Raw genomic sequence first — 16,418 nt, forward strand, 5'->3', positions numbered from 1 at the left:
AACCAACAACTCTCCTCAATTGCCCACAGGCTTGACACACTTAAAGCAACAGTGCAATCCTTGTGGTAAGATACAAGCAAGTAGAGCCATTGTCTTCAATGGCTGGTTTAGCTGAACTTAAGAGCCTACTTCCCAAGGGCTCCTCATCCAAAGTATCAGAACTATGACAGGAGGATTAATTAACCTGTCTCAGATGCTGCCTGTCAAATATGACCATCTAAGGGTCATCACAGGACCTGCAACATCAACACTAGATGCTGCAGAGACACATTTCCAAAAGCATAAAGATCCATATCCAAGACCTACTGAGTACATTAGAACAGCGTGAGGTTATGCACTACGATAGTCGTTATTTTCTATTCCCAGCTATGCAGAGGCTACGGAGGCTGAATAGGAAGCTCCGTGTCCTCACTGGGTGACAGGAAACCACTTTCCCCAATATGATACTAACCCAGGGCTTTTTCAGCGGCTTCTTATAAGCCACTTGAGTAGGAACCACAGGGCTTTCCATGAGTTGGCCAGTGCCATTCCAGAGGTGAGCAGGAGCTCCAACAGTCTTCAAGAGGCACTGGATAAACCCAATCAAAGGCTGGCAAAGGGTCCTCAGCAGAGGTTGCCATGCTGTTTATAACCACAACTGATCATTTCTGAAACAGTCCTGCTCCAGTCAAGGACACTCAGTTCAAGGGAGAAATACCCCAAGCCTGTCATGCAAGTCTGAGGACTGTGCCCAAAGGTGACACCACATGAGGGAAAGGGCAGGTCTTGTCTATGGAACCCCAAAGGGTATGATAGTGTTAGAAATCTAAGAGAAAGCCAGTTATGCTTTGGATCTTTTCATCAGCTGTGTTGGGTTGTCACCCCACATTATTATATAGTCATTTTATCCTTTAACTAATATGACAAAGAAAACAAACATACGTTAGGCATGTGAGAGAAGACTGCTCAATGGTACATGATGGGTTGGAAAAACCACACTATGGAAAGAACTTGCATCAAGAACAGAACTAATGCCGGGCGGTGGTGGCGCACACCTTTAATCCCAGCACTCGGGAGGCAGAGGCAGGCGGATCTCTGTGAGTTCCAGGCCAGCCTGGTCTACAGAGTGAGTTCCAGGAAAGGCGCAAAGCTACAGAGAACCCTGCCTAGAAAAACAAAAACAAAAACAAAAACAAAAAAAAACACAAACAAACAAAGAACCGAACTGAAGTAAATTAATGCGGAGGATTTAGTTCGAGAAGCCTGATCACTTTCTATCATAGAGTCTGACAAGATGGCTTCTCCCAAGAGCATGCCGAAAGATGCAGATGATGGCACAACTCCTGGAGGAATGGCGATTACAGAATATGAGCCAAGAGCTATAAATCAGATGCGGAAGTTTGCTTTCCGACATGTGGCCACAGTTCTAGACGACGCAAAAATGTATTCAGTCCACGTAAGAAAGGCAGTACTGATGCAGATGTGAGCTGGCAACACAGTGTCGTGCCGACCGATCTTTTTCACTTCTCTTCCTGTGCAAGATTAGGTTTTGCAAAACAAAGAAATGATGACTGTGACAATTATAATCCAGCCATGATGCATGAAACACATACATACTTGGTCCTCAATCCACTGCACTGAAATTAAACAGCATGCTAGATGCATTCAAGCTGCATTTTAGAAGATGGTATATTAAGTATAGTTTCTATGCTTTTCAATTAAAATGCTCAGTTTTCTTTAATAGAACTAGTAATGGCTTTCTATCAACTTTTATGCATAAGAAATAAATTGTCAATCAATTTCAAAACAGAAGGAAGTTAGGGAGGCAGGGAGGGAGGAGGGGGGTATGGAACTGCTACAGCGTACAGATTTCTTTTTCAAGTTTAACTTTAAATATATATTTCTCAGGTAAAAACTGAAGACTCGTAAGGATAGAAGTCTAGAACAGTTTTTTGGCAAGATAAGAAAATTAATTCACCAAAACATTATTGTATACTACCGGCAAGCACGATTTGGGAGCTCATAAGATGGCTTACCACCAAGGCTAGAAACCCTGAGCCTGGTCCCAAAAGCTCAGAGTGGAGAAAGAAGAGAACTGACTCCAAGTTACTACACACACACACACACACACACACACTTTTTAAAAAAACCAACACAACCCACCAATGTGGTGGTATTGTGTTCTCCAAAGATTCATGCTACATACACACCAAGGCCCAAAGAGTGTCCATAGCTTGAGATCGCTATATGAAAGTATATTCAAGAAGGGAATCATACATGTACTTTTTACATAAAGAATAAAGCAGCTCTGGAATTAAAGACCAGAAACTAACACAAGTGATTACAAAGGCAAGGGGATAGAGGCAATGGGAACACTTAATTCAAGTGATCTGGACTTAAAATGGGTCTTCCTTTCTCAAATGATCCAATTAACTAAAAAATCCCTCACAGGTGTGCCTAGCTACTTGGGTTTTTGGTTAATTCCAAATATAATCAAGTTGAAAATCAAGAAGAACCAACAAAGCCTACCCCTTGTCAACCTGACACACAGTCACATCGCCTTATGTATGCTTGAGTTCCAAATAAAAACAATAACCAGGTAATAATTACATGATATACTATCCCACTTACAATCAAACATATCATATATTTTAGAAAAGATGACAAATGGTTTTTTTGAAGGATATTCTTGTAGTATGTCAAATATGATTAAGCACTGATAATATCTCAATTGAGGAAAATATAATTATACTCTACTACAGGATACATTACAGGAAAAAGAAATAAGAGGAAAGAAAGCATAACTCAACATTTTTAACAAAATATGACAGAAACGCTCAATTATAAACCTTATTTCTACAACTGGTCATGTGACCTTAGCTGGTATGTATAACTACCTTCCTCTACTACCCATTCTGTATTTCCTCCACCCTCAGCAAGCACCTCAGCAGGTCTTAGCTCTTTTCCTAGGGAAGTAACCCATATCTTCATTCCTGAAGGGTCTGTGCCCTTTGTCAGCGGCCTGGATTAGGTTGTTGTGGTTTCCCATTGACTTTAATCACAGGACATGGCAGCACCATGAGACACCCTGAAGGATCTCCTGCACCCCAGACATAATCTTGCTTACCTCCATTGTGAAGAAGCAATCCAATTCCTCTTTGGTAATTTGGATCAATCACCCTCCTAACATCATTACTCCTATCTTAGACTGTTGGCTTAAGGGAATCAGAAGCCCAAAGTGGCCAGGGGACAGTCTGAGCTTATAGTTCAGTGGAATGTTTGTTTTATCTCCTGGCAGGAACAGTCTCTACTCTAGAACCAAAACGTCTGAGCCAGCTTAAGGTCCCAGGACAGGAAGCAAAACTTTTCCTAGTGAATCACTAGGGGTAATAATGGAACTATTCCCTTTGCTACCCCTTAAGTCTTGGACCCATGAATCCTGGCTATGGGAAAAACTATACCATATATTTGATGCTGATTCAAAGCATATTGCTAACTTCTTGGAGAACCCTAACCCAGCTATCCAGAGTAGTGCTATCTAACTAGCACACTGTAACAGTGTCTTCAAAAGGCTGATCCATGCTTTCTATCAGGCTAGCTGCTTCAGTATGTTGGAAAACAAGGTAAGATAAATGGATTCCATGACCATGGGCCCACTGTCACACACTTTTCTGGCTGTGAAATGAGTTCCTTGGTCAGAAGCAATACTATGTGGAATAACATAATGGTAGATAGGGCATTCTGTAAATCCATGGAAGGTAATGTTGGCAGAAGCATTACATGCTGGAAACATGAACCCATAACCAGAATAAGTATCCATTCCAGTAAATGTGAGAGCCCACAGAGGTTTCCTAGTGAGAACTTACTCAAGGTCAGAGAATCTGAGCTTGCTTTACCCCAGCAGGGCTGCGTAATGGGATGATTTGGTCATGGGCGTGGTTACCAGGTGTTTGGTCTTTTGCCTCTCCTTGGAATATTATAAAAAGCCCTTTTGAATAAATTCCTGGGCCTGTTGGGGTATTGATCCAGGCCCTCCTGAAGCTATCATCCTGTGTTTCTGTCTTTCTTCTCGGTGTCTAGGTCTCTCTTTCTAACCTAATATTTTCTTATCCCTCTCTCCTCCTAAGAACCCTTCAAAAGGTAGGAGCTGGACTCCAACAAGTAAAAGAAAAAGTACTGCCCTTTCCATGAAGCAAATGGTCCAATGTAGTCAACCTGCCACCATGCTACTGGCTGGTCACCCCAGGGAGTGGTGCCATAGCTGAGGTTCTGCAGCAGCTATAGCCAGGGCAGCCTTGGTGAATGAAAGTCCATGTTGTCTCAGCCACACATAACCTCCATCTGTGCCACTTTGGCCACTTTGTTCATAGGATCAATGGGCAATGGCAGGAAGGACTGGGGAAAGAAAGCTGGCTAGCCACAGAACAGGAGTTCAGATTACTGAACTCTTCTGCTGAAGTCACCTTTTGATGAGCAATTACATGGGACACAGGTATCCAAGTATCTTCAAATCCACTGCCCATTCGAAGAGATTGGTTCATATCTTCCCCAAATGTCTTTCTCACCCATTTTCTAACCATGCTGTTTCAAACTCCCTAACTATGCCATCCATCAAACCATTGACTGCAACCGATGAATCAGTAAACAACTGCGTATATTTCTCCTTCAAAACAAAACTACAACCATGTGTACTGTCTGAAGTTCTGCCCACTGTGAGGATTTTCTTTCACTGGCATCTTTTGGGGTTGTCCTGAGTTGGTGCCTGCATAACATACCAAACTATCAGGAAACCACACCCTAGTCTTCTCTTTCTCAGTTAACCATTCATAAGGCATGCCCCATGAGCCTACAGGGAGACACTTGAGAACTGAAAACATTTTAACAGGAGTAGAAACACCATAGGCATTTGGGCAACTTCCTCATTTAACTTCTTTGTACCCTCAGGACCTTCTCACTTCAATTTGATAATAGACTGCTACTGTGCACATCCTATTTTAGGACTTGGTGGATCAGGTAACACCCAGTTCATGATGGGCAGCTCTGGTCACATAGTAATACTGTGGCCCATTGTCAAATATTTAGTTTCCACTAAGGCAAAGAGCTATCTCTCAAAGAGAATAGTTGTCTGAAGATAATGGTAAAAACCTTGCTCTAAAATCCTAAGGGTCTTCTTCTCTGTGATTCACCTAGCTGGGCCTGCCAAAGCTTCCAAACAGCATCACCATCTGCCATTGACACCTCAAGTACCATCAGGTCTGCTGGATCATGTGATCCAAGTGGTAGAGCAGCATGCACGGTAGCCTGGGCCTGTTGAAGAGCCTCTCCTATTTTAGGCCTTACTCAAAGCTAGCAGCTTTCCAAGTCTTTTGATATATTGGCAGAAGTAACACACTCAAGGGAGGAATGTGCTGTCTCCAGAATCCAAATGGATCTACCAAACATTTTGCTTCTTTCTTGGTGGTAGAAGGGGTCAGGTGCAATAACTTACCCTTTATCTTAAAAGGAGTATCTCTACATGCCCCACACCACTGAACTCCTAGAAATTTCACTGAGGTAGAAGGTCCTTAAATTATGACTGTATTTATTTCCCATCCTCTGATGTGTATATATGTTACCAACGAGTTCAAAGTTACCTCCTGCTCACTTGGTCCAATCACCATAATGTCATCAATGTAGCAGACTAGTGTGATATTTTGTAGAAGACACAGATGATCAAGATCCCTTCAAAGTTATGACACAGGGCTGGAGGACTAATATATCCTTGAGGTAAAACTGTCAAGGTATACTGTTGGCCTTACCAAGTAAAAGCAAATTGCTTCTAGTGGTCCTTAAGGACAGGTACCATGAAAAAGCCATTTGCTAGATTCAATAATGGCATACCATATACCAGGAGATGTGTTAATCTGTTCAAGTAAGAACACCACATCTGGTAAAGCAGCTGCAATCATAGTCACTACTTGGTTAAGTTTTCAATAGTCAACTTTCATTCTCTACAATCCATTTGTCTTCTGCACAGACCAAATTGGAGAGTTAAATGGAAATGTAGCATGAGCTAACACCCTTGCATCTTTCACCAATCTTAGGAAGACTTTGGTTTATTTTCTTTTGCCATGGTATCTTGATATAGTAGAAGTTGGTTAATTTTATCCATAAGCTCTTTTTTTTGGTCTCAATTTATGCAGAAATGCTAGAAGCAACCAGCTAGGGTCATTATTTTTCTTATTATTCTACAAATTGTTAAAAGTTTTATACATAGAATCACTAAATTCCCTATTCCATATAGCAAACCTTTTAAATATTTAAATATTTCTAACCATGGGCTTTGAGAGTTCTCAATACTACCAGGGGCGACTTCAGTAATTCTAAGTGTTGGCAAATTGCCAAGCTTGTTCCAGATACTTAACTCATCCTTACAATTTAGTTTCCCTAGACCCACAAACTGTTATAAGTGAAAGTTCTCTAGAAGAACAGAACTAACAGAATAACTGGAAAAAAGGGGGAAAATGTATGTTTGTGTATATATACACATACATACATACATACGACTTTATGAGAGTAGCTTACAGGATATGGTCAAGCTAGTCCAACAATGGCCATCTTCCAAAGGAAAATCCAAGCATCTAGTAGGTGCTCAGTCCATGAGGATCAATGATTTAGCTGGTCTTCAATATACATGACTGGGATCCTGAAGAAGTTGGCTCTAGTACCAGTGAAGGAATGAACTTGCCAGCAAGAGTGAGGGCAAGCAGAGCAAGCTTGCTTCTTCCACATTTTTTTATAAATCTGTGGCCCAGATTTAAGCTGAGTCTTCCAACCTCAAGTGATCTGGATTTAAGGTGGATCTTCCCACCCCAAATGAGTCAGTTAACTAAAAGTCCCACAGGTGTACCCAGCTGCTTGGGTTTTTAGTTAATTATAAATGTAGAAAACCTGACAACTAAAAATAGCCATCACAAGTACCAAATTGTAAAATATTTCTCTTTCTAGGTTCATATTCAACAAATTCATTTACTGAAAAAAAATATGTATTGAGTATCCATGTTCTACATATTGTTTTAACAAATGAGATAGATATATCAATAAAAACAAATACGACTAACTTCATGGAGCCTCAGTTTTTGTTTTTTTTTATAACTCTTTTCTGTTGTTTAATGTATCATAGCAAACCAACATTACTCTTAACTCCTAGCTGAGCTAATTCCTGGATCTCTAGGTACATGTCTCCTAATCTGGAGAAGTGAAGATAATTCACCTACCACGGAAAAGCATTACGTGAACAATGGCACAATACTCATTGTGGTAGTTGAAATAGGAATGGCCCCCACAGGCTCATATCTTTGAACACTTGGTCATTAGGGAGTGGCACTACTTGAGAGGGATTAGGAGGTGTGGCCTTGTCGGGAGTAGATGTGGCTTGGTTGGATGAGGTGTGTCACTGGGGGTGGGCTTTGGAGTTTCAAAAGCTCAAGATAGGCCTAGTGTCCCTCTTTCTTCCTGTTGCTTTTGGATCTGGATGTAGGAATCTAAGCTACCATGAATGCCTGCATGGTGCCATGTCCCTTACCATGAGGATAATGCACTAAACCTCTGAAACTATAAGCCAGCCCCAATTAAATGCTTTCTTTTGTAAGAGTTGCTTGGTCGTGGTTTCTCCTCAAAGCAATAGAACACTGACTAAGACACTCATAAATCACTTAGCTTAGCACCTTACACAAAAGGAGCATTCAATAACTGTTAGCTATTCTAAAGCATATTTTTAGAGCAGTCATAAGATGACAAAGTTTTGTATGAGAGGTAAAGAATGAATTCTCCAGAGGTGACAAAGCATAAGCTTAAGTCACTGGGCATTCTGCCACAGGTAAGCCACTCACCCGATAGCATGCCACTCTCCTGCTTTTTCTTCCCTCCAAAAGACTCTCAACTCTGAATGGAAGAAATATGCCACGTTTTTCTTAATATCCCTAAACCTTAGCACAGTGCCAGGCAATAACAAACTCACTAAATATTTGTAGAATGACTACATGGGACAATGTGGTCAGTTTCATGAAAGAGATGAGCTACGCTAGAAATAACCACCACAAGATCCCATGTGACAAGTAAAGGAAGTATTTCATTTTTCTCAACTTTTCATTACCTGGCCTATTATTATTCTTTTGCCCAGTTCAAAAATGAAATGTGAAAAATGTTTTCCAAGCAAGTCAGGCAAGACTGTCTACAAAACTACCACTAGGGGGATCCACAAAGCTGACTATGGCCTTAGTGTCCCTGAAGAAAGAATGCCAACCCATACAATCCCTATGTGAAATCTCACAACCACCCCATATTGGGATTCTGAAATTATCACTACAATTTCCTAAACCCTAATTTCCACGGAGTAAACCCAAAAACTATGGATGGAGAACAGTGACAACCTGAAGTATGTCTGTTTACAAGATATCCTGTGTTGGCAGAGGCAGTGCATTCAGCAACCCTAAGCGACCATTCCCAGACCACCATAGCTCCCACTACCACCAACCACAGTTCTCAGAAACCTGTAAGCCAGAATAACAGTACACCTCTATTTCCAGGCACATGGAAGAAAAATAGAAACTTAAAGCCAACAACCTTTTCCAAAATTTTAAAGTCATGTGGTATTTCTGACCCATCTCTAGGATTCTAAAGAATGAAATGCCATACTACTACCTGACTGCAGAACAAGAGCTCACTGTTTTAAGATGATGATGACCCTGTGTCAGAGAATCTCCAAAAAAGGTTTTTTTTTTTTTTCAGAGATTTTAGTTTGTTAATAGGTTCTAAGTTATTAGAACTAAAGATTTAAAGAATTCAATTTTCACATATACCAAAACCCTAAATTAAAACCAAGTGGATTTTCACACCTCAAAACATTTTAACCTTTAGTTTCACTGAAATACATTTTCAAAATATTAATATGTATAATTTTAAAATAGCATCACTATTATCATTCATGAATGTAAATTAGGGTGAAATGAAGGAAAACTGGAATAGATATTTTTGTGAGACATGGTATACACAATTCAAAATTATCACACACTATAGTTACTGATACCATTTACACTGGTTATTTGATTTTCTTACAAACAGCTGTTTGTCAATTATAAACCTGTTAAAACTGAACATTAATTAGATTTGTGTTCTGGTGCATTCATCTATCACACACTTAGAGAATTTCAGCTCATGAGTGGCAGTCCAAACTCAGAGAACCAAAACCAATCTAAATCTAGTATTAGGGGCCTCCAGAGATGGTTCAGCAGTTAAGAGCACTTGCTGCTCTTTTAGATGACCCAAGTTCAATTCCCAGCAACTATAGGAGTAGCTCACAACTATCTGTAACTCTAATTTCAGGGGATTTGGAGTCCCTTCTGGCCTCCACAGGCACAAGACACACACATAGTAGACAGACAAAACACTGCATAAAATAAATAAGGTTAATAAGCCCAAATTTAAATGTTAATATATACCTCCCTACAAAATCTACATGTTCAGAGAAGCAATTTTTCCTTGTTAATGTTATTAGCTCCTATACAAATCACTTGTTTGTGAACAAAATATAAATACATGATACAAAAAAAAAAAGAAAAAGTTGCAAGAAACCAGTTACTTACCATTACTCTGCAGTGTTAATCCTGAGAGATCTGTTTTTTAAGGGAAAGAAAATAAAATATAAATCATTACCATAAACATATCTTCCATTACATAAACAACATCAATTTAAGCCAGAGATTACAAAACTTTATGAGCCATTTCAATCTAAAAGTAGCATAAAAATCCTAGCTATATAGATTATTTAAATTTATAATGCTTCCCATCTTATTTTCAACAACAATGTACAGAGTACACTTTTGAAAGTATCAATTTTAAATACTCAGTTCTAGAAATCAACAAATCTGTTCCCAAATTTGTTCAGCTTTAAGTATTTACATTTCATTTACATTATCTGAATCTTGAAACAGGCATGGTGGTGCACACCTCTAATTCCACTACACAAGATGGTGAAGGTAGAAAATCAAGAGTCATCTTTGGCTACATAGACAGCTCTCGGCCAGCCTAGGATATGAGATCTTGTCTAAAATAAAATTTTAATTCTGATTCTTTAACTGTATTTGAAGTCTTAACTAGTCCTCAAATACAAGCTTCAAATTAGGAAAATGAAAATATTATCAGGGTCTCCCCTTTATACATCTATGAAGGTTCTGTAATGACACTCAACTTACCAATTCCAGGTGAAACAACTCGTTCATAGTGATATGGATTCACACAGACACTATCACATTTTAAGTCAAATGCATACTGACAGTATTTAACATGTTTTAGTTCATTCTTGTGTAGATCAGGCCACCTCCACAGACGGGCATAGATCACATGAGGAAATCCTTTCCGACCAGCCACCTGGGAAAAGAAACAATTATTTAGTAAGTATCAGTTTTTTATTACACATTACACAACGGACTTAATGTATGTTCTCATTCAATCTTCAAACTCTACAAAGTCGGCATCTGTGACACTGCAAAACATACACAGTTTTGCTCATATTCCCTTTCATACAACTAAAATCTTAGACTTCTAAAAATGGCATCTTTCTTCTGAGGTATGAGCTGACTGAAGGTTACAGCTCCCAAGGATCATCAGAATGGGGCTGATCACAGGAAAGACTGGGCAGAAGGGGAACTTTAGTCCCAGCATCTGTGGAAAGTTAAGGAGCTACTATGTAGAGTTGATCATGACTTAAAATTGTATCTAGGTAATGAAACCCGGAGAGGAAAAAGAAAGAAACAAAGAATAGGGTTTGGAAACTTTGCGATGGCTGAGCATGTGGAGGTCCCTGGAGATTGGTGTATCTGAAGAGGGCATGGAGGTTTACCTTGCCTATGCAGCTGTCAATCTGTGGCCTTTGCAATACCCTTCATAATGGTAAACAAGGTTGCCTCACTTATGGGAGATGCTTGAGTAAACTAACTAACCGTGGGTGGGACTGTGGGAACCCTTTGTAGAGGACAGAAAGCAGCTCAGGTAAGACAGCCAGACGATTATGATTGGCATCTCCAAGTACACTGGGTCAGAACTGAACTGAATTAGAGGATGCTCAGATGCGTTACCTGCAGACCTGCTTATTTACCAAGATAAAAGAAACCTTCACACCTTTTAAAGTCACAGAGATATGTCTTGAGCATATAGTAAGAAAAACTGGTTTGAGAGTCCACTTCCTCCCACACCTCTACTGCCAAAGTCAGATTATAACCATCCTTTCCTGAGAATCCAGAGCTCAGAAGATCTACAGCAGAGGAGTACACACCTGTAATCTCAGTGCTCAGGAGGCTGAAGTGGGAAAAAATAATCTCAAGTTCCAGACAATAAATAACCTAGCCAGGACCACACAGCAGAGCGAGAATTTGAACCAGAGTTCAATTTCAAGGTTTGCACTAGGTTTTTAAAATGCAAAAAGTATGAATTTGTCATAAACTATGCATAAAATTTAGAAATAAAATTTTAAATAACTAACAATATCACATTTCTACACTTCAAAAAATGATATTGTTTAACATGAAAAAAAAATGTGACCAGTGAATGTTTCAATACCAATGGAAAATATAACATACCGAAATTATAGGAGTCCAGCCTATCAGTTTGGCCACTTACAATACTAAAAAAGGTTGGCAGATAGGGGAGTGTAAACTATAATGATGAATAAATACCAAAGTGCTAAAAGCAGTTCTCAAGATATAGGGCTTCTCATTTATTTTTCAAATTTTCTTCAGTGAACTATTTTTGAATAAGAACATAAGAAAAACTTAAGATCCATCTTTTTTGTATTCTTCCGCATACTCTCATCACACACACTGGCAGCAGATGCACAGTATGTCATCAGACAGCGATGGAGCTGGAGAGACAACCCAGCATTAAGAATACCTGGTGCTCTATTATCAGGAGCAGAGTTGGATCTCAGCATCTGGGAATGCTCTCTTCTGGCCTCTCCAAGTATCTGTACATACACATGTGCATATACACACACAAATAATGAAAAGAAATCTTTAGGGGTTGGGGATTTAGCTCAGTGGTACACATTAAATTGGCAGTAACTATGGAGAGAAAATTTAGAAATATCTATCACTCTACCACCACAGAAAACATACAAAACTCGAAGGCTAACCTGAAGCCGTCCATCCAGTGTTCTCTGTATGGTGACACATTTGCTGGGATGAGCTCCATTTGTAGTTATAGCTGTTATTAAAGAATCCAATTCATCTTTTTTCTCTTTCAGCTTCTTTACCAAACTTTCAATTGCTCTTTTTGCAAACGTTTCACTTTCTCCACCTTGTCTATGACACATCAAACTATGAACAATGCTCAGACAGGCGTCATTACTTGTTGGTGTGTTTGTTATAGACATATTGTCCATTTGTTCAAGTGTTTTCTTTTAAATCAAACTCTCCAACTTCTGGAGTAATTCTGATCTTGTGAAGGCAGTGAAAACCAATGGCCAATGTTGCAAGCAGAGCTGTCGGACATCTGGTGAGCAGGGCAATCTAAGAAAGAGAGAGAGAATGCATTTCACAAGGTAGATGCAATTATTTGGGCAAAGAAAAATTGTTCCACTTAAATCAAAGGACTCAATGCTCATAGTTATAAAATGTTTAAAGTCTGAAACAGCATAACTATAAACTATAGCTAGTTTTGATATTCCAAAATCATTTTAAAAAAACCAGGCCTTCTTACTAATGAAGAGACACACTAACTCAAGTCTTACCAAACGTACCGTTATCCCGAACCTTTAGTTAGTTATTTCTGCACCCTTTCTATTTTCTATGCCACTGTTGCAATTTTGAGTCTTCTTGGAATTCAAACTAATCATTGGTAGTTAACATTCACTTCCTCTAAATTAGTGGTTCTCAATCTTCCTACTGCTGAGACCCTTTAATAACAGTTTCTCATGTGGTGGTGACCCCAATAATATTATCTTCATTGCTACTTCATAATTGTAACTGTGCTACTGTTATGAATTGTAACATAAATATCTGATACGCAGGATATGTGATATGTGACCCTGTAGTGGGTAGCCATCCCAGCATTGGCCTGGAAGTTCCAATCCCCATTGAGGCTTCAGGAATGGTCACGCCCACAAGGCAGGGCGGAGGAGGAAGCGGAAGACCGAGGATCGAGAGGAGGTCTCTCTTGCTTCTGGGACCCTGGACGCTGGAGGTAGACCGAGCAGAGTTCTCCAGAGAACACCGCCGGACTGCGCTATACCTTTGCCAGACCCTGCAACCTACCCCTTCATTTGTAAGTTACCCCACAAAATAAACCTCCCTTTTAACTACATGGAGTGGTCTTAATAATTACACCAATATGACCCCATAAAGAGTCATTCAACCTCCATGGGGGTCGTGACCCACAAGTTGAGAACCACTCTCTGGAGTTATTTCTTAAATGTCTCTTTCAACTTCTTATATCCCCACATAAAGAAGCAAATTTTCATGTCTGTCAATAGGCATCACTTATTCTCATACACACACACACACATAAAAAGTTAGGGAAAGGTTTGTTTTTGAAACAAGGTTTCACTCTATAACCCAGACTGGCCTGGAACCCACAGCAATACCCCTACATCAGCCTCCAAAGTGCTGAGATTATACCCAGCTAATAAATAGTCACTGAAGAGACACTTTCCAGATAAAGAGTATTTGCACATGGTTGGATGGAATCAGAGATCAGACTAGGATTCCAGTTATACTAAGAAGTTGGGCAAAGAGTTACTTTAACTCTGAATCTGGAAACAAAAGGAGAATTCAAAGGAGAAAAAGCAGTATGAAGTATGCTGCACATAGTACTTGGTATGAAGTACTTACTGTCTGAATCCTAAAACATTTGTTTTTAAAGGATAATATTTCAAAACACATTATACATCTGTTTACATTTTCTCCTAATAAAACGTACCATAGAGAGGCTGGAGAGATGGCTCAGTGGTTATGAGCACTGACTGTTCTTCCAAATGACCCGGGTTCAATTCCCAGCACCCACATGGCAGCTCACAACTGTCTGTAACTCTGAGATCTGACACCCTCACATAAACATACACACAGGCAAAACACCAATGTACATAAAATAAAAATACATAAATTACTTTAAAAAAAACATGCCATAGAAATATAAGGCAATGACAGAGGTATGCCACTCACACTTCAAAGGCATACAGAAGGTTAGGTAAAAGGCCAGCTCACACCATTTGAATTGGAAAACTATCATTAGCTTCCAGAAGTGGCACTTGCTATTTAGACTGTGAACTTAAAAATGAAAAATGGCCATGTACTCAGTGTGCAAAGTCTTACTTTTAAATAAGGTGATTTATTCATGGAGAAAAGGAAGAAGGGGGAAGTAAAAGAAATCACTGTATGGTCAAAAAAGAAAAGGAAAACAAAGTGGTAAACATACATCTTGGCCAGGCATAGCAGTGAACACTTGTAATCCCAGCTACTTGGGAGACTGAGATAGGAAGACCATAACTTCAGTGCCAGACTGGGCAATTCAGTGAGAGATTATCTACCCAAGCACATGTACAAACACCCCTTTCTTAAGGCTGAGTAATAAAGTGCCTGCTTAGCATGCTGAAGACCAAGAGTCAATCTTCAGACTGGAGGAAGAAAAAACCCTGCAACTGATCTGATCTCTCTCACTGCCACAAGTTTAATTCCTATATTACATGCACCTGTTGTGGTGATTTGATAAATATGCCCCCCCATAGGCTCAAATATTTGAATGCTTTATCACCAAGTGAGTGGATTAAGAGCTGTAACCTCAATGGAGGAAATGTGTCACTGGGGGTGGGCTTTGAGGTTTCAAAAGCCCACACCATATGCAGAGTCTCTGCCTGCCTGCAGAACAGGACGGAGATCTCAGCTACTGCTCTAGCTCTATGAGTAATAGCACACCATGCGTCCATCATGATGATTACTGTGAGATGGTCTTTCTGTATGCTATGAATATGTGCTGTTACCACTGGGTAATAAAGAAGCTGCTATGGCCTATGGGAAGGCAGAACAGAGCCAGGTAGAGAATCCAAGCAGAGAGACAGGGAGAAGGTGGCAGTCAGTGATGCTGAGCACTGCTGCGGAGCAAGATGTAATGGAACACAGGTATGCCAGGAAGCCATGTGACAAAACACAGATTAATAGAAATGGGTTAATTTAAGACAAAAGAGCTAGCTAGCAAGAAGCCTGAGCCATAGACCAGCAGTTTGCAATTAATATAAGCCTCTGTGTGTTTACTTGAGACCAAGCGGCTACGGGACACAGGAAAACCTGTCTACATTTAGCACCCACACGGTGTACATACACCCACATAAAGTCTAAAAAAGCTTAATAAAAGGAGGGAGGATTCTAGACCCACAAAAACATGAGTCAACCACAGTTCCTTGGTAGCCACATTATATTTCAGATAGGCTCTGTTGCTGGCAGCTAACAGATGTGCCACTGCTAAGAGACGTGCTTCCTGGTTCAAGCCAGCCACCAAAGCTGCAAAGCTTAACAGTTTAAAAGTTTCCTGGTCAGAAAAGGATTAAGATACACAATAAAGACAGATTCAGAAGGGAAACAAAACCTCTAAACAGACACAATCTGTTTAAAAAAAAAAAAAAAAAAGATATATAGGCCTTGAGAGAGAAGAGAAAGGATATATAGTCAGTCTCATTCATATATATGTGTGTGTGTGTGTGTGTGTGTGTGTGTGTGTGTATATATATATATATATAGAAGAGAGAGAGAGAAATTAAGACCATAAAGATGGAAAATACACAAAGAGTCTGGATACTGAATACTATTGTGTTGTCTTTGGGATTTTAATTGCAGAGAGGTTAAAGGCTACTAAGTTAGTTAAACCAACAATATACTATATTAAAGGTATCTTGACTTTAAATTTGGTTCTAAAGGATATGTTGCTTTGGAAAAGAGGTTCTGCTTTTGTTTCCACAGAAAATGAGAACCTGTGGTTTGCTTCCAGACTAATATGGTTTGATCAAAAAAAGACCCCCTGAAAAATCTCCAATGGGACCAGATGATCCAGATATCCAAACATTTCAGAGCGCCTCTGTTGCTGTTTCCTCTGAGTTCTGCATCCATAAAGGCTTCAAGGCTGCTGGCTGAGATGATTCCAGCCTCCACAGACTACTCCAGTCAGGACTTGACCCATGGTCCTAGATTTTTCTCAGGGTCCTACATAGGGATTGGCAGCACCCCACAGCAAGGAACGTAGCCTAGAAAACTACACCCTACAGTCCCCCAAAATGGATTATGGATGTTTGTCCCTTTGTTTAGGGGGGTTGGTTACAAACTGTTATTAGTCCTTAGTCAAATCTCTTCTAAGGAAACAAAGGGGGTATAATACAGAAATGATAGGATAAAATGTAGATTGAATCTACTTAATAAAAAACA

The 16,418-nt window shown here is 39.8% G+C and overlaps 1 protein-coding gene across 1 annotated transcript; it reads right to left on the bottom strand.

Moving 5' to 3' along the window:
* Window positions 1-1,365: 1,365 nt before the first annotated feature.
* On the bottom strand, window positions 1,366-12,517 carry LOC118576589 (mothers against decapentaplegic homolog 4-like). Its single transcript, XM_036176805.1, has 4 exons — window positions 12,146-12,517; window positions 10,212-10,386; window positions 9,603-9,632; window positions 1,366-1,511 (listed from the first exon to the last, which is right to left on the bottom strand). The coding sequence occupies exons 1-4, from the start codon at window positions 12,392-12,394 to the stop codon at window positions 1,366-1,368; spliced, it is 600 nt and encodes a 199-aa protein (XP_036032698.1). The 5' UTR covers window positions 12,395-12,517.
* Window positions 12,518-16,418: the final 3,901 nt, after the last annotated feature.

This window comes from Onychomys torridus, unplaced genomic scaffold (assembly GCF_903995425.1).
Source record: "Onychomys torridus unplaced genomic scaffold, mOncTor1.1, whole genome shotgun sequence".
In the NCBI taxonomy this organism is placed as follows: Eukaryota; Metazoa; Chordata; class Mammalia; order Rodentia; family Cricetidae; genus Onychomys; species Onychomys torridus.

What these genes read in the sequence shown, in the direction of transcription:
- LOC118576589 (XM_036176805.1), bottom strand. Translation starts at nt 12,394, where the DNA reads ATGGACAATATGTCTATAACAAACACACCAACAAGTAATGACGCCTGT. An exon ending in CACTGGATGGACGGCTTCAG is followed by an intron (nt 10,387 to 12,145) that starts GTTAGCCTTCGA and finishes TTCTTTTCCCAG; the next exon opens with GTGGCTGGTCGGAAAGGATT. An exon ending in ATTAACACTGCAGAGTAATG is followed by an intron (nt 1,512 to 9,602) that starts GTAAGTAACTGG and finishes AATCTTGCACAG; the next exon opens with GAAGAGAAGTGAAAAAGATC.